We start from the raw sequence: 23,630 nt of genomic DNA on the forward strand, positions 1-23,630 counted from the left end.
TTGTCGATTTTTTTTTATTTTAAAAACGTTGCCTTGCAATATCAAAATTCGAAAGCTGTCAAATTATTATTTAAGATTGTTTTTTCTTCTTTTTTTGTATATCGTGTCTGAAAATAAAGATATTTCATTCTATTTACATAATGATAAAGATTGTTTGTATGAAGGCTAGTGATCTATATACTTTACCTGTCTCTGGGTGACATACTGTCAATTATGAATGATACTATCTAATTAACTATGACAGTGGCGTGTCTATCGTGCCTTGGGCTGGCTGCATGAATTCGTTTTAATCGATACCGTGTAAAAATATTGTTGTTTTTTCGCATTGCAGTGATTTAACCATATTTGTTTTAGTTTTGTCTAAGTTTGCCTAAGTTAACAAAAATATACGCCAAGTTCGAAAACAATACAGAAAATTTATTACACCTACTAGTCCTACTACGAGTATTGCATTAAGTTTAAAAACCAATAAGAAAAATAAGCGTCCCGAGTTTGGATCGACTTTAGAACGAGGAAATAAACAAAATGTTGGCTTTGAGTGTGAAAATTTCTTTTTACCACACCAGCTGCTAAAGGGGCTCTTGATTGTTCAAAAACTAATGAGAAAGTTGCAATTTATCCACATGTGTGGCTAAGTAATTAAATGCAGATTTTGAATTGTTTCTTTATGTTGGCTGGTAGATTTGACTTTTAAATGATGATTTTGAATGATAAATATTTAATAACATTCATTTTGAATTGATTTGGTTTGATTTTGTTTGTTATTTTACAGTTAGTATTTTCCTTGCGTTGGTGTGGTAAAATTTTTTGTGTTTCACTCGGCGGCAAAATTTGTTTAACCCTCGTGCCTTAAAACCCTCGCAACGCTCAAGATTCCACCGCTACGCTCGTGGTTCGTAAAGTGGAATCTTTCGCTTGCTCGGGTATCAATATTAGCACGAGAGGTTAAACAACAATTTTACCCTCTTCTAAAACAAATTAAATCTAAAACTATTTAAATATTTACAATATCAGATATTTGTATGTTCAAGTGAAGGTCAAAACATAAGTCAGTGAAACCTGTTTATAACAATAGCACAATTAGCAGAGGACACGACAAAGAATTATCTGCTCAAACAGAATTATTAATTTTAAACGTCACTAAACACGATTCTCTGTAACTCAAAATTCGGCATTGATATTCATTTTCCTTTTCCAACACAACACATACCACCTTCAGTGTCAACATATACTTAGTTTTCTTAATTGTCATCGTGCGATGATAAAACAAGAGGAAAATGCTAAGTGACAAGCTATAATCAAACTATAATAGTTTCCGATCCGTAAGAAGGCAGTCAAAGCCTGACCGTGTTGTGTAATAGTTGAAACAAAATTTCAAATTCGAACATAATCTAAAAAAAATATGTTTTTTTAAATAAAAAAGTTGTTTTTTGGAATTAAAGCGTGTTTGAATGCGGTCGATAGTTCCTGTTTGCTTTTAGTAAAGTGGTCGAATAGTGATTGTAGAACAATGATTGGAAAACAATCGCGAATGTTTTTTTTGATATCCCTGTGTGGGCTCATGTTAGCGATTTTACTTGCGACGTGGGGTATACCAAAGATTGTCAGAAGCCAAATAAAAAAGGTAAGTACTATAATGTTTACAATTCATACTATAGTCTAGCAAAACAATTTTGTCAGTAACAATAGAATAATGGAGTGTAGTTTTTATCGTAAGATAAAAACAGTGTGATTATCTCTGTCTATGGTCCACTGACAAGCGATTTATGCCAAACTATACATAACATACCTATGTGTTGTTTGTATAGTTTATACTAAACTTTAGCATCCTTAGAGGATATAACCAAACGGAGACGCCTTGTCTGTAATTTTCTGTACAAAAAAGTTTTCCGATTTTTGCGGGGAAGGGGAACGTCAAATGTATACGTAACGTAAAAATAGCCTTGTCAGATAAACGTCAGTCCATACATTTGTGTATGACCTTTGCCCGACTATTTTCAACAGAGGGGAACGCCTGTTAATGGCTACTCCGTTTGGTTATATCCTCTAAGTTAGCATCCGAACAATGTAAGCGGAAAAGTTTAGCGTAAAATAAAGTATCAACAAAGCTCTAATCAAAGGGTTTAAACAGCAAAACTGCTAAGGAGCTTCTAGGGCTCAAAAGACACAAAATCTGCGCAGTGACTAGAATATTGACTGGACACTAAGTTGAACAAAACCAAGGTTTCAATTTGGAAAGAAACGATGCGACATGCAGGTTCTGTCAGGAGTCAGACAGAGGAGACTGCTATGCATATTCTCTGTTCCTGTGGACCACTAATGTCAAAAAGAAGTACCTACTTAGGGCGACACGTATTGCAACCCTATGAGGAACAGAGCATTACGTCCCAAAGAATCTGAAATTTCCTGGATTCAACGGGCATTAGTAGTGAACTTTAAAGGGCCGTCACAATATATCACTGCTTGGTCGACGTGGCACTCAAAGGCCCCACAACACCCCAATAATAATAAAAAATATCAACTTGCCGATATAGGTCAATAAAATAAGATTTTTTCGAAGAATTTATTACCAGCAAGCTGGTAATCGTTGTAATACCTTCATTTGGTCCTAAATTCGTGTTATGTATTTGTTAAGTTTAGGATAACTAGTGTAAGATGGGTTTGGGATGGGGATTAATGTATTTTAGACTTTAACAATAAATTAATTATAGATTCTATGTTATGAAATAAGTTACTTTGAATTCTTTTTTCAGTTGAAAATATAAAATTATAAAATATCCTGCATAATTTGAATTAAAATATAATAAAATAAAATTTGACCCAAAAATAATGATTTACCCTAGATAATTATGTAATATTTAATTCAAAATATAAAAAAATGCTGTTCCCATTAGCTGTAAATATTGCATTGACATGTAAAATATTTACTTATATTTTATCAATAAAAGATTGATTGATTGATTGAATGAAATTCAATCGCGTTAGACCCGGTAATGACATTAATTATGATTTCCAGCTTGGGAATATTTTTTTTTAAAGTGCTTGTTAAGGATTTTATTGTACAAATATAAAAATATAAAAACATAAATAATTAAATTAACTAAAAATATCTACATATATTTACAAGTAAAAAATGGGAGCTAGCTCGGCGCCGGATGGTAAGGTGCCCAGAAGGCTGGTAGCATTGCCACGCTGAATTGCGATGCCAATTCGCTGGGCAAGGAAGTAACCAGCCCTCTGGTCACCCGTAGCATCAATGAGACGCTTCGCTAGCTCCTTAAATATATAGTGTGCTCCGGGTCCCCAAGGCCCGAGCGTTTCCACCCCAAACGGCTCAAACATGCAACCAGAATCAATGGCGGCATATTTGCGCCGTTTGAGGTGCTCGGCCGCTGCGAGTAAATCAAAATACATCAGCTTATTATTCTAAAACACAATTGCTTGGGAATTACTTCCTCAAACTCAAAACGCTTTTTATGAATTTAATTATTTTTATTGGCTCGATAGAAAAAGAGTCACAAAAACATATCTAATTTTCATTTAATTTCAATTGCATATAATAATATATAATTTTCGTATAAAATAACTACAAGTGATATAGCCGAGAAACGTAACGAGCAACATTTATAGTAAAGGATGACTCGTGCTAGACCGGGCCGGGGCCGGGCCGGAGCTTCCTGCGCTTCGTTTTATATGGAAAGCACCACGTGATCACCGATCAGCCGTCATAGAAAATGACGTGTCGGACGCCTCGGCCCGGTCTAGCCGTGAGTCATCCTAGTAAAGTATTTTTTCAGAGTTATTGAGCCGTCGCAAGTTTCTCAAGCGCGTCATATCTTGTGTTCCCTTCTAATTTTCTGGCTTTACGTCCCTACTTAAGGTGTCGTAGGTTCAGAAAAAGGAGTTTTTTTAAAAATCGTACCACTTTTATAGACCACAGTACGGTTGCCAAAAAAGTTTAATTAGCAATCTTAAGGATTTTCTCTAGTAGGTTACTTCATCGATTCAAATCCTGATTTTTTGACTCTCGCTTGATAGAACGTAGGTCTAAAACACAATTGTAACAATTTATGCACAAAAGCTAAAAATATGAAAATTGCTTCAAAAAATGCGCAATTTTATTTTTAAGGGAATTCATCGAATACATTTTTTTGTTAAAACACAATAAATTATAATTCAGACACATGATATGCGCTGTCCCGAGCACGCACATGCATCTCGCTCACGCTTTCGCTCAGTGAGACATGCCTGAGATTATACGCTTGTAAGTTTTACTTACGTAAGTGAGGACAAAGCTTTTTGTTAGAATGAGATAACGATATTCATCTCTCATTCTGTAATATAGCTGTGTTCCTACTTACGTAAGTAAAACTTACAAGTGAATTTTGGGCCTGAGAGATGAACACCTACGGGGCCTTAACGACGAGTTTCCAACTTTCCAGACGTTTACAAATCGCGTCATGAATTGAATATATTTACAGATAGATTATGCGTGAGCCTTCTCTTTATTCCAAAACGTTGGTGGAACGGAAAGTGTGGCAGATTTAGTACGGAAACAAAACTAATTAATCTCAATACAATTCTAAACAACCCAATCAACCCAATTCCTTGGACAAATTTAGTTATGTCTTAAGAGTTTCCTCGTATAACAGCAGTTTCCGAAGTTGCGAAAACAGGATTAAACGGGTGGATCATGTACTTAAACGCATAAATATCCCATTAAACCATGGTTTTACGAGCGATTTTTCCTTGAACTCGACTGTTTTGTCTTAGATAGATGTTACCGGCAGTATGCGGATAGCGGAGGACGGTTTATCCATACAAACATAGTCCCCATTTTCCTATCTGGATATTGACATTTTGGAAAACATTTTTAAACAGTCGGATGTATATTAACCACAGCTATGCCGTTGCGTTTCCTTTTTTTCGTTTTTTTTGTTACAATAGGAGTTAACTTTTAATTTTTTGTATGGAATTTCTTATAATACTTAGTAAAAATATCGCTAAAAGACAAACAAAGGGCCATAGCTATGGTTAATATACATCATATTGTGTAAAAATCTTTTTCATAATGTCAATATCCAGAGTGTAAAATAGAGTTAAAGTTTGTATGGGAAAGCCGTCCTCTGCTATCCTTTTAAAAGTCAAGTAAATTAATCGTTGTCATCACACACTTTCCCTTACCGGGATCCAATCGGGTTTAACATCTTTGTAAGCAAAGTAACCGCCACCTAGTTTTTAAGTCTAAAGCTTCATATAGACGTTTCAAGAACTTGCATGCAATATTCGATACATTGCTAACTACAGTAGATAAGTACAATGAATTCGGTCGATTGACCAAACACCGCAATGTAACAAAAATCGCAACCAAGTCCTGAATCGTCTAAATGGGTCTTTATACAACGAGCCATAAGATACATTAAATAATTTCACGGTTTAGACTCACTTGTTTTAGTCACTCGCGCGACATGTTTCGGAGATTCACGTATTTCCAAAAACAATAATTGTCATCCTCATGTCATCATTAGCCTGTGACCTTTAGAAAAATTCTATGTTTATGACAATCAGAAGGCCACGAGCTCATGAGCCAAGTCATTATGTAGGTACTAAGTATAACGTCACAAACAAGTCATGCTTACGTGCCTTGACATGCAAAATGTTAGCGAGCCAAAGTGAATAATTATTCACTATATTACCCTACAATTTTCCGGGGCCTAGCCATGATGTCAATCGTTGATAGGAAACGCCAATCGAAATAATAATCGTGGACCGATCGTAAACCGTCCTAATCATAATAAGGCCTAAGTTTCCCAGTTTATATAGCAGCTGCCTTCATAAAATTTAGTGCCTGCTCCAATACTTGGGTAAAATTAGTTTGCCAAGTGGATCCGGTTCCTATAATTTGCAGGAAATCGGTAAGATTAGAAGGGGTTAGCTGGGCGTACTCTCAGCTAAGAGACCGACCGCCAACATGTTTCAGTTAGGTCCCAGCAATCCGCGCTATGCAGAGGACGCCGTGTTTTTAAAAAAAACCGGACAAGTGCGAGTCGGACTCGCCCACCGAGGGTTCCGTATGACAAATTTAACTTATTTATCATTAAATTTTTATTTTTTACAAATATTTTCGTTTTTGGGTTTTTTCTATACTTACAGTGTAACACGATATTACTTGCCAAATTTCATAGTTCTAAGTCAACGGGAAGTACCCTATAAAATATGATTCCCTTGAGAGTGTCGTAATATAAATTTTTTGCGGCATAAGCGGTCGTATCTTTTTTTGCGTTCACTTAGAAGTTTGATTTTTCACAGCTTCAAGGGACTGTACTGAGTATATGGTTTTAATTTCAACTTGATACCTCCACGCGTTCCCGATATAAAGGGTCTGACAGAGAAAAAAAATCCCATCAAAAACATTTTCATGTAAAATGTTGCCAAGACGAAATCATAAGGCTCGCACAGTCAAAAAGGTATCAGATCTCTTGTAGAGCCAAGCTTCTAACTCTGCAAGCCCTAACTTCACAAACTCTACACCTTAGTCAAATTATGTGGCTTAGGTAATTTTATGCTTAATAATGACATCATATCCCGAGAATTTTGTTTATCTGGTATAATCCGAACCCAAGTTATGAGGGTTAAAAAAAAGGACGAAGCGCTTCGCGAAAAGTTAGGTAGTGCCCTTGCGCTTCTGTTCGCTTTGCTCATTTTGGCGGGGGCACTACCGTGCCCCTATATTGACCGTTTTTTACAATTTGTCTGGTCAGGTGTCGATGGGAGCCAAAATTTTTTGACGTTTCGGGGCGGTCCCATGTTAAAACATGCTCAATATTACTTGAAAAACTGGTGGAAAAAATGCCAAACCGCATCCAAGAAGACCGCCTAAAGGTAAGCTTGAGCATTCACTTGTAATGAGCTTCTAGCGAATGTTACATTACTGGTAAAAGCAAAGGTAAAGGCGGTTCGACAAATTTAAAAACGGCGAAAGCTCGATATTCTGTAACAAGTGAATCCTCAAATGTATCAGCACCTTAAGAATAAGAACGCATATTGTTTCAGAACGTGCAGATCGACCCGTCCTCGCAAATGTTCGACAAGTGGCGGAAGCTGCCGATGCCGCTCACTTTCAAGATCTACGTGTTCAACGTTACCAACGCCGAGGACATCAGCGCCGGCGCCAAGCCCGAGCTTGAAGAGATCGGGCCCTACGTCTATAAGTAAGACTATACAGACCGTGCGTGTTGAAGTGTCTGCCATCTCGTGGCCTGAATAGAAAGCGAAATCAATTCACGCTTCTAAGCAGCTGCTTCCCCCTACACTTCACGCTGACTCTATTTCGCATAGTAGTGTCTGCCATCTAGTGGCTTAAATCTAAAAATGAAAACGATATAATGCTTCGCGCCAATTAATGGGGGGCTCCTGTGCTGCCATCTACAGTTCATGCACGCTCCCTATACATAAGGTATGTCGCAGTCAAATTGTAAGATTTGGCATTTTACAAACGGCGTCGTCATTTTACAAACGTGAAACGTTATGCAAATTGCCGAAGGCAAATTGTTAGTGCGCTCAATAGTGCCAAAACGCCCATGTTGAATCAAAAATCTGGGTGGCTTTAGGAAGACAAAGATTAATTCCGCCAAAGAAAATGTTTTGTTCGGAGAACGCCGTCCGTACCTATTTGACCTTTTTATGATTTGTGCAAGTAACTACGACTACATGGATTAAGTTTTTATTGAATAGAATAGAATATAATTTTATTCAGCACGCTTAAACAACAACAACTTCACTAATAATACCATATAAACACTTATTAACGTCACTGAAAAGGTTTCCACTCAACTTGGTGTCAAGCAAGGTATCTTTTGAATACCGTGGAAACTACCAAAAGTGCGCGACTAAGATAATACCTAGTACATTGTGCAATATTTTATTTTATTTATTTGGAAAGCAAACGGAAATAAGTGATCAGGAGATGAGTTTACGAATACACATTAAGGAAATTCACTTATTTCCTTAACAGCTCTCACTAAAACATGTAATATAAATATATTAAATATACTACACTTAAACTACTCTTAGGGTACTAAATACAGTTATTAATTTACTAACTCTAGGTGCTAAGCTCATCAAACAGAATTATGATTACTAAGGGAGAAAGAGACAAAGTAATAAATAAATAAATAAAAATAAACAAAGCAATTATAACAGCCCGTACAAACATTAAATAGCGTTGTAGCGTCAGCCATTTTACGCCGAGCTTCAAGAGTTGGAAGGTTATATTTTTTAAGAAGAGCAATGTAGGACATTTTTTTACCTGTCAGTCTACGGTGCATTGACCTCAGGAACCGCTTTTGCACCATTTCAATAGCATTGGAATATTTATTATATTTGGGGTTCCAAATTACGGAAGCGTACTCGAGAAGCCTTACGAGTGCCTTATAAAGCTTGAGATAAGACGAAGCAGTCTTAAAAGGTTTTTTTGAACGTAATATAAATCCTAACATTCGCATAGCTTTGGAGACAATATTATCATCATGAACATTAAAATGCAGCTTATCATGATATAATACGCCCAGGTACCAGGTACTGCAATACTATACTCGGACTTGAAAATGTTTTTGCGGTTCATAGTAAAGGTAATTTGCATACATTTGTCTACAGCAAGTTGCAGTTTGTTACGCTGACAATAGTTGAGAAACGAATTTAAATCACTTTGGAGCATTGTGTAATCATTATCATTTTTGATGGCTTTGTAAATCTTGAGGTCATCAGCAAATGAAACAAAGCTACTCTTCTAGAAGCAAAGCGAGATGTCATTAATAAAAATAACATACAACAGTGGTCCTAATATCGATCCCTGAATTACGCCGGATGTGACATCGGTTTCCCTCGACTTGAAGCCATTAACGACAATGATTTGAGTTCTATTGGATATTGGATAGGAGGATCTTTTTTGAGTAGGAGCAGATGGTCAACTTTGTCAAAAGCTTTGCGAAAATCGGTATATATGATATCAACTTGCTCCCTCGCATACATGAACTTGAACAAGGAATTACTGTAAAGCAGCAAATTTGTGACAGTCGACTTATTATTCATGAATCCATGTTGCTCAGGTAGAAGAGCACTTTCAACGGAAGGGTAAACAATACATGTACGAGACCCTCGAAAAGTTTAGGGATACAATTTGAAACCTGTATTTTAGAACCCGATTTATATATAGGTATGTATGGGAGTTACATAAGAAACTTTCCAACGTTGCGGAAACGTGCCCGCCAATAGACATTTGTTAAATACTATGTGTAACGGGCTAAGTAAAGCGTGAGCCGTATTTTTTATAAAAAAGAATGGATTCTGTATGGCAATAGTTTTGATCTTTTTAAGGATATTAGATTTAGTTAAATAATATTACATCGGCTACTTTTGCGGCCGATTCAGAGCAGGGTACTTTTTCAAGGTCGTTATAATCAATTGGGAGACATGGTTCGAACACCGATTTAAAGAAGTCCGAAAGCATTTCCACCCATTTCTTCCGGAGAATCCGATAACTTGTCATTATGGAGCATCTCACAACTCAGATGACTGACTTTTTAATGATTTTATGTATGACCCTGAACGGTTTTATGGGGGCGTAAGTTAAATATTGCAAACGAGAGTATAGTTAAATCGCGACGGCTTACCGTAGCGATTTATAACTCGAGTTTGCAATATTATTACGCATCGAGTTACACACAAAGTTTTTCATCACACTCGCGATACAAAAATGAAGTATAAAGACAAAAAACTGTTAATTATTTATAATACTAGAAACTTCATTACTCACTAGGGAAAACGCTTTTTCTATAGTTCCCGCTAAGCCTGCGTGCAACTGAGCGAGTGTGATGAAAACAAATTAAATTGCGGTTTTACCTAACCTACGACGTTATAAAAATTAAATCCATTACCAGAATTCAACGACACGATATAATTGTAGGCATTGTAGCATCTGCATCTATTATTACCACAAATAACCTTGTGCGTAACTATCGGAACTTAATCGCTGGTACCCAGTGGGGTATTTAGTGATTTATCATTTTTATCAAATGAAATTATGTTGCGTGTAAAATATCAAACCATATTTAGCTTGAACTTCATTATGAAAAATGCCAAGGCCGATGGATATTTTATTTATTCACATGGAAATGAACTTACTGATTGAAGTCATGATTATGATTTTTAAGGTAAGCACTAGGTATAACTTTCTTTTAGTCAGCAACTGTTGCTGACCAGGCCGCGTAGCCAACATGCCAATCGCTTACGCTTGTTAGCGATCGAAACGCAACTGTCATTGTCGCACTAATATGGAAGAGTGATAGAGAGACAAAGCGTTTCGTTGTCGTAGCGATATCGATTGTCACCTTGGCTAGGCCGGATGTACAGAACACAACTTTGCTGTTAAGAGAATAACATCTGTGTATAATGTAGAGATCATCGTGTAATCTAATTATTCTAAATTTAACCTGCATACATATACATATATATATATCTGTAAAAATAATATCCCGCGCACATATCAATGTGGTTCAGTAAGGGGGCGGACTGAAAATCAGCGCTGTGCGGTCAATTCCTGGTGAAGTGGCTGGCGCAGCATATGCTGAGCCCGCTCCTTTTGTCGCGCATGCCAATTTTTTATGTTATTCGTTTCCTGTAATTTCTCTTCTGTTGTGTGGCAATAAATGTTTTCTTATTCTTATTCTTATCATTTTGGACACTTGGTCCATTGAAACACTACATAATAGTAAAGCGATACGACAATCTTCTTTTAATGTCTACATGGCTGTTTTGCTTTTTTCAATGAAAAATACCTAATACATAGTTAGTAGTAAGTTATTTATATCAAAAATTGGTACATAGGTTTATTATCGGATTAACAATTATTATTATTCAATTAAAAGTAAAACTAAAAGTAACTAAGAATAACAACTTATAAATAAAATAAAAAAATTAAAAAACAAAACTACTCTTAATTGACCAGTAGTAGGTCAGTAATGTCACTTCACTATCAATGTCTTCAATTATATAAGGTAAAACAAGTGCGAGTCGGACTCGCGTTTCAAGGGTTCCGTACATTACACAATTTTTAACAATGTATTTTTTATGTGAAACGTGAGTGAAATGTCTTTAAAAGTCCCGTAGGGGTCGGATCAAAAACTAAGTAATTAAGTCCGACTCATGCTTGACTGCAATTTTTAATAAGTTTTCCTGTAATCTATAGGTAAAGATCTATTTTGTGTATTTTTTTTCAAAATTTTAGATTCAGTAGTTTCGGAGATAAAGGGGGGAATTGTCATTTTTTGCCTATTTTCTTGAATAACTTCTAAATTGTTTATCCTAAAATTATAAAAAAATATATTTGAGATTCTCACAATGAGCTCTTTCATTTGATATATAACGCGATATAGTTTGAAAAACTTTATTTTTAAATTTTTTCATTTACCCCCCAAAAGTGGCCCCCATGTTTAAAATTCATTTGTTATCGTTACATATCCGTCTTTGGGTCACAAACTTACATATGTATACCAAATTTAAACTTAATTGGTCCAGTAGTTTCGGAGAAAATAGGCTGTGACAGACGGACAGACAGACAGATAGACGCACGAGTGATCCTATAAGGGTTCCGTTTTTTCCTTTTGAGGTACGGAACCCTAATAACTACTAAATGAAGGTTTCCTGGTTTTTCGTGACGATAAATATAAATAAATATTATTTTGAATATCATTCATCGGTTAGCTCCTAAATACCAATCAGACAGTTTAAGCGCAACCCCTAGGCACGGGACACGCCACCGAATTTTACGAGAATTATTTTTCAGGCAATACAGAGAGAAGACAATTCTCGGCTACGGTGAGAATGACACGGTGGAGTACATGCTGAAGAAGACTTTCGTATTCGACCAGCAGAAGACGGGGTCCTTGTCGGAGGACGATGAAGTGACTGTCATCAACTTCACTTACATGGTGAGGGCACAAACTAACTTTTCCCGCGACTTCGATTGTTCTTTAAAAACTATGCTATATTGTTAACCTGGCCGCATACCAGAATTTTTGTACTTTTAAATAATAAAATTTCACAAAACAACCATTTTGAATTTCTTTATATTGAAAAAAGTTTTATTCCTATATATTTTTTCCTTAGTTTTTTTTAAGTTACGAACCTAGAGCATATGTTTTTTTTTTTGTAATCCAAGTCAATAAATGCGATTTCTTTTACAGTTAACATTAACTATTGTCCCACTTTTCGACTTAGGACCAGTGTCCGTTGGCAGGTGCACCTATAATCTACATACATACATTACGCATAATTTGTGGAAAACTTATTCCGTTTTTTTTTTTGCCCCTGGGCTATAAACCATGCTATGGTGCAGGCGGCTCTGCTTCAAGTCCAAGAGCTGATGCCGGGTCTGGTGGGGATGATCAACGGGGCGCTAGGGGAGATGTTCACCAACCTGACGGACCCGTTCCTGCGAGTCAAGGTCAAAGACCTCTTCTTCGATGGGATCCACCTTAACTGTGTGGGAGAAAACTCAGCTTTAGGTGAGCATGATAATGCGAAAAGTAAGGTTGACGAAATATAAAGTGAGCCGATCTCTCGAACAAGATCGGCTCACTTTATATTTCGTCATTCGTCAACATTACCCCACTTTTCTTTTGCTACAGACGATTACCTGGACATGTTTTTACGAACCTGACCAACTCTTTCTGTTGAAATATATGGGGTATATTTTTTTAGGTGTTACACGATATATATACGCGACAACGCGACTGTAGCCACTACTATGAGCAACTTTTGTTATGACAGTAACCCTGAAATCGCAAAAAAAATTAGGTGTTCCATACTAAAGCTCAATTCTACACAATGTATGGAAAACAGGTATTTAGGAAGGGTAAAAATGGGACCCTAATTACTAAGACTGCGCTGTCCGTCCACAGCCGTGTACAGTGGAGTCTTAGTATTAGGGTAGCTATTAAGCTAGACAGTTGAAATTTTCACAGATGATGTATTTCTGTTATCGCTATAACAACAAATACTAAAAAGTACGGAAACCTCGGCGCGCGAGTCCGACTCGCGCTTGGCAGGTTTCTTTAGAGTTGCTGCTGTAAAAGTTAATTATAGAAACGAGTATAATCGCATAAATATATCTTGTATCACCTAAAAACGTTCAGTCAACGTAATATATAATAATGTCCCTTTTATTTACTTATATTAACTATCATGTTTCTTGTGCACAAAATAATTATAGCGGTTGCTATTGAAACGTGTAATAGCACATAAGGTATTAAGTATTAAGAAAGCATTATGAAGTAAATGCAGTTATAACAAGTTTAGAAAATGACATCGAATGAGACAAGTACCCAGCTACTTCAATGTTAAATAACATATTTTTTTTTCTAAAAAAAAACGTCCTCTCAAGGTTAAGGACGATGATAATATTTATTTGATGTATTGTTTGCATAATAAGTACCTACAATCTGTTTGTATATATATTTTTAACGCAAAAAAAAACTTAAGTGATTGCCTAGGTAGGTACCTAACTTGAATAACTATACTACGATGGTAAGCAGTGTCCGTACGTCCGTAGCCTATGGACGCCTGCAAGTCCAGAGGTGTTACATGCGCGTTACCGACCCTGACACCCCGCACCCTCGTTGAGCTTTGGCAACCTTACTCACCGGCAGGAACACAACACTATGTTATTTGGCTTTGGATTTCTGTAAGGTGCAGGTACTTCCCCAGTTGGGCTCTGCTCTAGACCTGGAATGACATCCGCTGTGCTGTGCCCTACCACACAAAGCTACATGACATTTACAGCATCCATACTTCTCTTTTGGGCGTAGTTTAAGGACGTACCTGGGTAGGATGTCTGACGGACAAATCAGTGTACTGCGGGAATCAGCACACATGTGTGGTGTCTGCTGGAGACCTGTCTGCAGACACATTTGTGCCTAATTCCCGATAGGTCCGATCCCAACATGACAGCTTCCTAAATCCCAAACTATTAAAAGTAAAAAGTCAATGAAGAAATATTGCTTCGCAATTGAAAGGCGAAGTAAATCTTACGGCCCCTTGCATTATGCAGTAACTCTGATCAAAATTGAAACAAAGATATTACTTTGCTAGTCCGCGAAATAATAACGTGCTAGTCAATCAGTGCTAACTGTTATACTTATTACTTGCGTATTTTTACATGCAATTACACTTTACACTTTGATTACATGCAATTAATTTTCCCACTTTCCCACCGCAAAAATAAATACGCAAATAAATATAACAAACCAAAAAAAAAGTAAAAGTAGATACCCACTAAATAAGTAAAAATTTCTGAGGTACAAAAAAAACGGTTGAATCGATAACCTCCTTTTTCTGAAGTTGGTTACAACACTTACAATATACCTATGGTTTTATCTAAAAAATACGCAAGGATATGGCCTAAACCAAAATTAACTTATAAGTACCAACACCCCGAGCCAGCTATTACAGATTTTTATGACCAAGTTATTTGTTGGCTATAAATACTAAACGCATTTAAGTTAAGGGAGATGTATAATGAAGCGAAGCGATGAATGTACTACAACGAAATAAACTGCAGAATAGGAGCCGCTGCAGCAGCGTTTGGCAAACTTCGTTCCAAGGTGTTTCGGTCACACGATATAAAGATTCCGACTAAAGTAGCTGTATACATGGCTATTGTCCTGCCAAATCTCTTGTATGCCTCAGAAACGTGGTGCCTGCATCGTAAGCATATTCGCTCATTGGACAGCTTCCATCTGAGATGCCTCCGCGAAATTATGGGCGTCCATTGGTCCGACCGTGTTAGGAACACGGAGATCCTTAGGCGTGCCGATGTCGCTGGAATGGAGGCCTACCTAATGAGACGAGAGCTACGATGGTGCGGTCACGTCTCCCGCATGTCCCAGGATCGAGTCGCGAAACGCATCTTCTACTGCGAACTGCAAGATGGAAAGCGCAAGCAAGGCGGCCAGTTCTTGCGGTTCAAAGATGTGTTGAAGCGGCATATGAAGAGTGCTCATATAGAGCCAACGACATGGGAGAGCCTAGCCAGTGACCGTCCACGTTGGAGGCATATTGTGCAGACGCAGGTGCGTCAGTTTGAAGCTAGGCGGCGCACAGAACTCGACGCTAAGCGCGACGAGCTAAAGGCCAGACCACCTGTGGCCATAAGTTACAATTATGTCGGAGGGGTGCTGACCTGCAGCGAGTGTGGTCGCACATTCGCTGCAAAAATTGCCTATGTCAGTCACCTGAGAGCGCACCAGCGACGCTCTCAGTGGTAAAACGCAGTCGCTGTGGCCGAAATCAGCTAGGAGATGATGATGATGATAATTAAGCATTTTGTGTACGTCAGCTGCCGGTCCGTAAAATTGAAACGAGAAATCATTATTAAGATGAAAATGTTAGCCGACTATAAAGTTGCCGATTTAAGGGCCCACTGATTACCAGTCCGCCGGACGATATCGGCCTGTCAGTTGTTCGGAACTGTAAAACTTTTGTTCTAACTGACAGGCTGATATTGTTCGGCGGACTGATCATCAGTGGGCCCCTTAACAGTCATTCTATCGAAGATGTGAGGGTATGTGTGTCGCCTCTTCTTACAATACGATACGATACGATACGATATTTTAATCTTTTTCACATTTGTTTCAGGTCTAGTATGCGGAAAATTGAAATCCGATAAACCTGCCACAATGCGTCCCTCTGAAGATGGAAACGGGTTTTACTTCTCCATGTTTAGTCATGTAAGTATAAGTGTAGTAATAGCATAGTAGTGTGTCTTTATTATTTAAATTAAATAAGTGCCAATATATTAAATATACACGGTGTTTCCTGTAACATGAGCAATAAATTAAACTGGAGGCTGTATGCCTCAAACTGACCAATATTTGTTCAGCAATTTTTTTAAACTATGAAATTTATAGATTATACCTTTTTCATACTAATTAAATATTATTTTCAATGTACGCTGCCATCTGTGTGTTTGACGTTGCTTGTCACCCTTTAAACATAACAAATTCTGCAATACATTGCGTCTTAGAATAAACTTTAAAGTGTACTGAACAGGAGCACTAAATTAAGCTGTAGGCTGTACTCCTCAAACTGACCAACATTTGATCAACAACTTTTAAAAATAACTTGTGGTTTGATACAAGTTATTTTTAAAAGTTGCTGATCAAATGTTGGTCAGTTTGAGGAGTACAGCCTACAGCTTAATTTAGTGCTCCTGTTACAGGAAACACCCGGTATATTAAAACGGGTCTCTACCGTATTTTAAGTAGAAAATTGTTCAACATGTTTCACTCCATACCCAGGAGCATCATCGGGAGAGCTGCAGCCCTCAGTCTGCGTTAGTCCGCCAACGCGTGCTCCCGATGATATGGAGTTAAACATTTTGAGTAATTTGACCCGACGCCGTGTCTTACGGAAGTTTTGTTATTTAAAGTGCAAAGATGCCTTTTCGTTTAGCCAACACGAACGGCTGTCTGTCTGTCTGTGGCGAAATAGAGAAAAAAAAATTACCCTCCCATAGAAAATGGACCAGCCAAAATGTATGAAACAGCCAATTTTTTTTCGCGATTTCGTGGTTGGTCCTATAGTAAAAGTTGCTCAATATAATCCCAAAACCTCCCTGGCGACAGGAATGTATTTATTTTTAGCCACCCTGTATAAAACGTTTCGCGATGCGATGATAAACACATTGCAAAAACTCATCACAATAACTAATTTTATACAAGGAGAAAATACCAAGCGCCGGCTTTACTTTTTAATTTTTCAGTTTTTCTGTTTACGTTTTTAAATAAATATCGTATTATTTAGCATTTTATTTATATAATAACAAAAACATATTTAAAATAAAATAAAAATAAAAAAATAAAAATAAAAATAATTTATTTTCAAACAGTTACAATCCATAGTTGTTAGTATTAACTTACAGGCTATGTTATGTTACAGAACAGAGATAAATATTTACTTTATATCGTGTAATATTAGTTTTTGTACGTAATAAATGTTTAATGGTGAAATAAAAAAATAAATAATTTTACCGACAACACTATAGCCTTTTATTGAGCTTACAGTGGGAGTGTAATAATGTTCTATGATATTTATTTTATTTATTAGCTTTTAGCGGCATACATAGGTAGCTAGTACATCAGTAGTACCTTTCAATTGACATTGACTTTCTTCTTCAGATGAATCTTACAGAAACCGGCCCATACCAGATGGTGCGTGGTACGAAAGACGTCCAGGAGCTCGGGCACATCGTTTCTTACAAAGGCAAGAAAGTGATGAATACCTGGCGGGACCCGTATTGTAACCAGCTGAACGGATCTGACGCGTCCGTCTTTCCACCGGTTGCGGACTCGCCTCTTAATCGGTTGTACACCTTTGAACCCGAAGTATGCAGGTAAGGACAATCTTACATAATATATCGACTTATTCCCACAGGAAGCTCAATTAAGCTTAGTGAGCAAAATCGAATTTTGCTGATTGTTTCTATTGTGCATTAAAGCACTCTTGTCCGAGCCGATGAGGAGATAAAATAAAACCTAGCCTTTCCCTGGGACAAAGACATATATTTAATGTGGCCACGAGAACAAACTATTTTTACTCTGCTCTCTGCTCTTTATACTTAAGATGGACTAATTACCTACCTAACCCTTATACTATAACTAAGAATAGCTATAAAAAGTAATGAAATAAATTCATTTGTATTGTATTGTATTTTTTCGCGATTATGATTCCGGATCCACACGCCAAACCTAAGCGGAGTGCGAATCTGCGTCTTATGTGAAGACCACCTTATAGGTACAAACCGTACAAGGGCTTGTTCAGAAACCTTGATCATACTTGTACAACTTCTGTTATCAAGATGCCCAACCAAAGTTGAAACCACCAAACCAGTCTTACCCCTATAACATTTAATATCTCTTATTTTCAGATCTCTGTACGCCAATCTAGTCGGCCCAACCACCATTTTCGATATGAAGGCGATCTACTACGAAATAGCTGAAGAAGCACTGGCAGCTAAAACTGCGAACCGGGATAACAAGTGCTTCTGTCGAAAGTATGTACATTTGATTATTTTCATGACAATAATGTATCATGAGTATCATGACAATTAAAATTCATGATGCATTTTCTTCGTAAGTGCATCATGAAGCATTTAGAAATATTAACGGTAACATAATCTTTATTTTACTTTTCAAATACGAGCCGTACAACTAAGTTGCTTCCCACATAAACAGCCCTAAGTACCCCTAACCCCCCCCCCCCCCCCCCTCACCCCCGACCCAAATATATAACCTTTTCGACGCCGTGTCAATCACAAGCCGTGTCAATCACAAAAGCAGTCATCCAGACGCCACGTTACAGACGTGTCAAAACTGAAATGAACTTTATGCATATGCTTATATGTAGTATGGATGGTATAGAAAGGATCGCAATCTCTTATGGCAGAATTGTTGTAAAAGTGACTGCGTTAAGCTTTAAATAATAGTTCCTAATCTCTCCAGTGGCGCTAGTTAGGCTCTGGGACATGAGTATAACATGAACCATATAAGGCAACAAATAACCCGACCAAATTACGTAGGTTGTTTTTGGTAGTATTTCGGTGCATGGTGGCGCCGCCTAATTACTGTTTTTTGATGGACACTTTTCATACATAGAGATTTGGCTCCTTTATACAGTCTCCATGATATGTAGGTCTATGTTGCTCTGCGGTCTATGACCGATTAATCGGTATATATCGGTCATTGGCGTCCAAAAGGTTAAATTTTGATTTTCCGAAATGTACGAGTACAGGTCGTACATATTATACCTATGCAAAGAGAATGAAGCCCCGTACTAAAAGAGGGATTTCACTCTTTTAGTAAGGCATAAAGGTGTAAACTAGTCATCTTACATGTTCATCCATAGTATGGAGGTACCTACCAGTTTTTTATTAGGAAAGTGTTCTGTGACAGGAACTGGAGCGCCAACCACGACGGCTGCCTACTGATGGGCGTGCTGAACCTGGAGCCTTGTCAGGGCGCGCCGGCGCTAGCGACGTTGCCACACTTCTACCTAGCCTCCGAAGAACTACTGGAGTATTTCGCCGGAGGCATCAGTCCAGATAAAGAGAAACACAACACTTATGTGTACCTTGACCCGGTGAGATTCCCTGTTCTTGGTAATTTTCTATAAGGAGCTGCTAGCCTTGTCCTGCCCAAGCATTTTTAAGGAACTGGCGAATTCTGCCCAATGTTCTCAAACTAAGGACACTTTTGTTCCTTTTTTGGTATTCTTGGGCAGCTTTATTGAGAGCCTAGCGTTGGGAGCCTAGGCTGTAAGAGAACAACACTTATGTATAAGTACCTTGACCCGATTAGGATCATTCGCTTTTACTAGACAATTAACGCAGCAACGGAAGTTGCTGTTCTTCTACCTCGCCTCCGAAGAGCTGCTAAAGTACTTCGCCGAAGACTGGAGTCACCACTCTTTTCTTTACTTATATTTCTCTATGGTACCTACAAACAATTTTATTTTCACCTCAGCAGCTCGAACAAGCCTACTTTCGTCACTCCCTGGAGTGAGGAAAGTGCGACTTTCCTCACTCCAGGGAGTGAAACAATGTAGCTTTTTAATTTAGTGAAGGCCATGAACTTCATACTTTTATTACATTTTTTTTATGGTATGGTACGGTACGGTACGATACAATACGGTACGGTACGGTCCGGTTCGGTCCGGTCCGGTCCGGTCCGGTCCGGTCCGGTCCGGTCTCGTCTCTCTCGTCTTATCGTATCGTACATATTAAAATACATTTTTTTTCTGTTTATTCTGTGTAATTCGAAATACATTTTAACCTTTAATATGTTCTCACTACTGAGGTGAAAAATTATGTGTGCAAGACGAGAGTAAAGTTATTTTACATCTCGTGTTTTTGAGTCCCTCGCTACGCTCAAGATTCTACCTTAGAATCACTTGCTTCGCTCGTGATTCAATTATAGAATCTTTCGCTTTCTCGGGACTCAAAATAAACACTCGCAAGAAAAACCACCTTTCCTCTCTTGTTGCACAAATAACTATTTATATGTTTTTCGTTGATTGTTTAGCCATTTTGCCACACTTGCTCGTACACTTGTCACTCAAGTACTTCAGCACAGGACATGAACACTTATAAAGAGAAGCAGATTACACGCGTACGTACGTTAGGTATCTGATCTTTCTGGGTCCTTTTACAAAGATTCTTTATTTTGCGTCAATGGCTTCCTCATTTTTTTGTTCTTGCTTCTCGAATACCTACTGTGCTGGAGGCATTAGCCCCGAAAAGAAGCACAGCACTAACGTGTATCGTGTACAGTCGAGTTCATAATTGTGTATACATTTTTTTACCTTATTGCAATGGATTAAGGTGAAGAAATGTACATATATTTATGAACTCGACTGTACCTTAGCCCTTTCAGAATTTTTTACTACTTTTACTTTTATCGGCAGCGAAAACTGAATCGAATAGTCAACCGAAGTACCTAAGTTAGTGTGATGGCATCATGGGAGTCTCACCATTTTCAGTGTTAGTACAGTCACCATCAGATATATCGAAGCGGCCGAGGTGCTCAAAAATATCTGAACATGCCCTGAGGGCTATCGTTTTTTTGCTCACCAGTTGGCGCCTCTGTTGATGGTGGTCTAAAAGACTAAAGAACAGCTGTCAGTCATTGAAGTGACAAGTGACATTTGACATTTCGAGCTATGGAAAAGACCACCATCTACACTAGCGCCCCTAGCGGCGAATTCATACGCATTAGCCCTCATAAAGGCGTGTTCAGATATTTGTGAGCACCTTGGCCGCTCCGATATATCTGATGGCAAGTGTACCTATGACTGACGATAGTTAATATGCAGAAACACGGCAAATAAACATTTCCGTTTGCAGATAACCGGTGTCGTGTTGAAAGGCGTCAGGCGTCTGCAGTTCAACATCGAGCTCCGGCAGATAAACGGGATCCCTCAACTGGAAAACGTGCGCACGGGCGTGTTCCCGTTGCTCTGGCTCGATGAGGTGGCTCATGTTTAATAGTCCTAAGCGAACTCTGCACCGACTTCAACCTTTTCGCCGCCATTGACTTGATATACAGTATGTTTTTGACCATGGGGCTTTAAATTCAGGGCTCGATTCTACTCGCTTAACTCGCTAAACTGAGCTAATTTTGAAATAAAACTATGAAAACGGATTATATCGCGTATATTGAATTTATAATACATGAGCTACTTTAATTATGGGACAAACCCTAATATCGCGATTTTTTTCTTTTTTTGCTTTTCCATAGAAAACGTCGACATCTGATCAGCCAAAATGTATGAAAAAGCCAAGTTTTTTTTCGCGATTTCGGGGTTGGTCCCATAATAAAAGTAGCTCAGTTTAGCGAGTAGAATCGAGACCTGAATTTAAAGCCCCATGGTCAGAAACACCCTGTATAGTCAGTACGACGATATGTTATACGGGTTGTTAACATGCAATGTGTGACTTTACTTTGATGACACTTTATTACTTTATTGACGTGGCGGCGAATAGATTAACGTATGGATGGTATAGAAAGGATGCCAATCTCTTATAACAGAATTGTTGCAAAAGTGACCGCTTTCAGCTTTAAATAATAGTTACTAATCTCTCCGGTGGCGCTAGTTAGGCTCTGGGACATGAGTATAACATGAACCAACAAATAACCCGACCAAATTACGTAGGTTGTTTTTGTTAGTATTTCGATGTATGGTGGCGCCGCCTAATTACTGTTTTTTGATGGACACTTTTTATACATAGAGATTTGGCTCCTTTATATAGTCTCCATGGATTAACGGAACAAAGTGTTGAAGTAAACGTCATAATTTTCATAGAATATTTATATTTATGATGTCATTCCACACTTTATCATTGCAAATACCATACAGAGTTAGCTTGAGACCGACTTAAGTCAAAATCAAAACAATACATATAGTTTTGAAAATTCGCGATGAACACGCTTTTAAAAGTCCTGCAGCGGATGTTCAGCCTTGATCTCTCAAAAATGTATTAAAAAAATTGTGAAACCAAAATTTCTAAAAACAGTTGGGCAACAATGGCTTCATAAGAACTTTCAATGAAAATTAACTATACTGAACATGATCAGTTTGGTGAGTTCATGAGTCATTCATTTGCAAATTTTACTAAGGGCCTTTTTGCCGCAAAATACTTCCTTTTACTTTCATTGCCCTCATCATACAAAAGATGGCATGATGGCAATAATATCCGCCTATTGTGACGGACCTACACAATACAATGCGCTTGGGAGGTTTCATTATGAATTAAGATCATTTATTTTTATGGTTCAGCTCCTTCTCATTTACGCAGCGTCTTACGTAAGCGAACAATTCGCGAACGCGAAGCGATGCGGCGTGGCGCGTCGGACCCACGGCGTTCGCGTTCGCAACGAGATCGCCCACGTACGTAGGACACTTCTATAGGTATCAAAAGATTGATTCACCCCGCGCCGCATCGCTTCGCATCGCGTTCGCGTGTTATTCGCCTACGTAGTACGCTGCGTTACGGAAAAAATGGCTGAACAACAATAGTTACCTAATTATTTATTTTATAGGGGGGCAAAGTTGTTTTTTAAACAAAGAATCCAAAATTGAATCACGTAGTTCAAAGAGTGGAATCATGAGCGTTGGGAAGGAGTCAAGGCACGAGGGAGGAACGCTTTGTCATTTCAAATGCCACGAGTTAACTGTAGTGTAGTATCTATATGTAACTTACCGTACGCTCAGATTTGCGATAGGCGAAGATGTGATATGTTTTATTTCCCAAGCCGATAAAAATTACAGTCTCGAGAGCTGTAAGCGGGCCCATATCCGACACCAATTCCATGGGAACCTCGTGTCGACAGAACTGTTCGGTCATCGCCATGATTACCTACCGATTTACTGCTTATTATTTCTTTTTTTTGTGTTGGTCCGACTCTACCGTTTTGAGTTTTGACACGGTACTTAGGACTTAAGAAGTTCCTAGGCAAAAAAGAACAAGGATAAACGATAATAGCGCTTACCCTAGTACTCCTTTTGAAAGATTCATAACACCGTTTTTTTTTTTTTAGGGGACATCTTACACAGATCTACCTAGCCCCAAACTAAGCAAAGCTTGTACTATGGGAGCTAGGCGACGATATATATACTTCGGTCACTCCCCACTAGGCCAGACCGGTCGTCATTATTACCCTGTCATCTGTTCTTATACTTGCTTTTACTTTGTTTCTTTTCAGGGCGCAGAATTGCCGCCAGAAGTCCAACAGGAGCTGAAGCAGTCCCACACCCTGCTGGGATACGTGGAGATGGCGCGCTGGATCCTGCTGTCCATAGCCATTTTAGTATTACTAGCCAGTCTGTTCAAACTGGCAAAAAGCGGCGCTCTCCCCATGTGTGGGCAACATACAAATTCTGTCAGTTTCGTGCTGTCCGCTACTGGTAATGGTAACAATAAATTTCACTGAGTTTGTGGTCGATCTTGATTTTATTTTCTCAATTACCTTCGCTACTATCATGGTCGAATAAAAAAAGAAGACCGAGAAGGTCTATAA

At 38.2% G+C, this 23,630-nt stretch overlaps 1 protein-coding gene across 1 annotated transcript; it reads left to right on the top strand.

Moving 5' to 3' along the window:
- Window positions 1-1,435: 1,435 nt before the first annotated feature.
- On the top strand, window positions 1,436-23,555 carry LOC134741373 (sensory neuron membrane protein 2-like). The gene is made up of 10 exons (XM_063674133.1): window positions 1,436-1,624; window positions 7,054-7,211; window positions 11,843-11,987; window positions 12,395-12,563; window positions 15,694-15,785; window positions 17,235-17,449; window positions 17,984-18,109; window positions 19,008-19,194; window positions 20,957-21,082; window positions 23,316-23,555. Exons 1-10 carry the CDS (start codon window positions 1,511-1,513, stop codon window positions 23,541-23,543), a joined length of 1,560 nt encoding a protein of 519 aa, XP_063530203.1. The 5' UTR covers window positions 1,436-1,510; the 3' UTR covers window positions 23,544-23,555.
- The last annotated feature ends 75 nt before the right edge of the window (window positions 23,556-23,630 follow it).

Source organism: Cydia strobilella, chromosome 5 (genome assembly GCF_947568885.1).
Source record: "Cydia strobilella chromosome 5, ilCydStro3.1, whole genome shotgun sequence".
NCBI lineage: Eukaryota > Metazoa > Arthropoda > Insecta > Lepidoptera > Tortricidae > Cydia > Cydia strobilella.

Excerpts from the sequence above, each read along its gene's own strand:
- LOC134741373 (XM_063674133.1), top strand. The coding sequence starts at position 1,511 with ATGATTGGAAAACAATCGCGAATGTTTTTTTTGATATCCCTGTGTGGG. Across the intron at positions 18,110-19,007 it reads AACAAGTGCTTCTGTCGAAA|GAACTGGAGCGCCAACCACG; the intron begins GTATGTACATTT and ends GTTCTGTGACAG. Across the intron at positions 19,195-20,956 it reads CTTATGTGTACCTTGACCCG|ATAACCGGTGTCGTGTTGAA; the intron begins GTGAGATTCCCT and ends TTCCGTTTGCAG.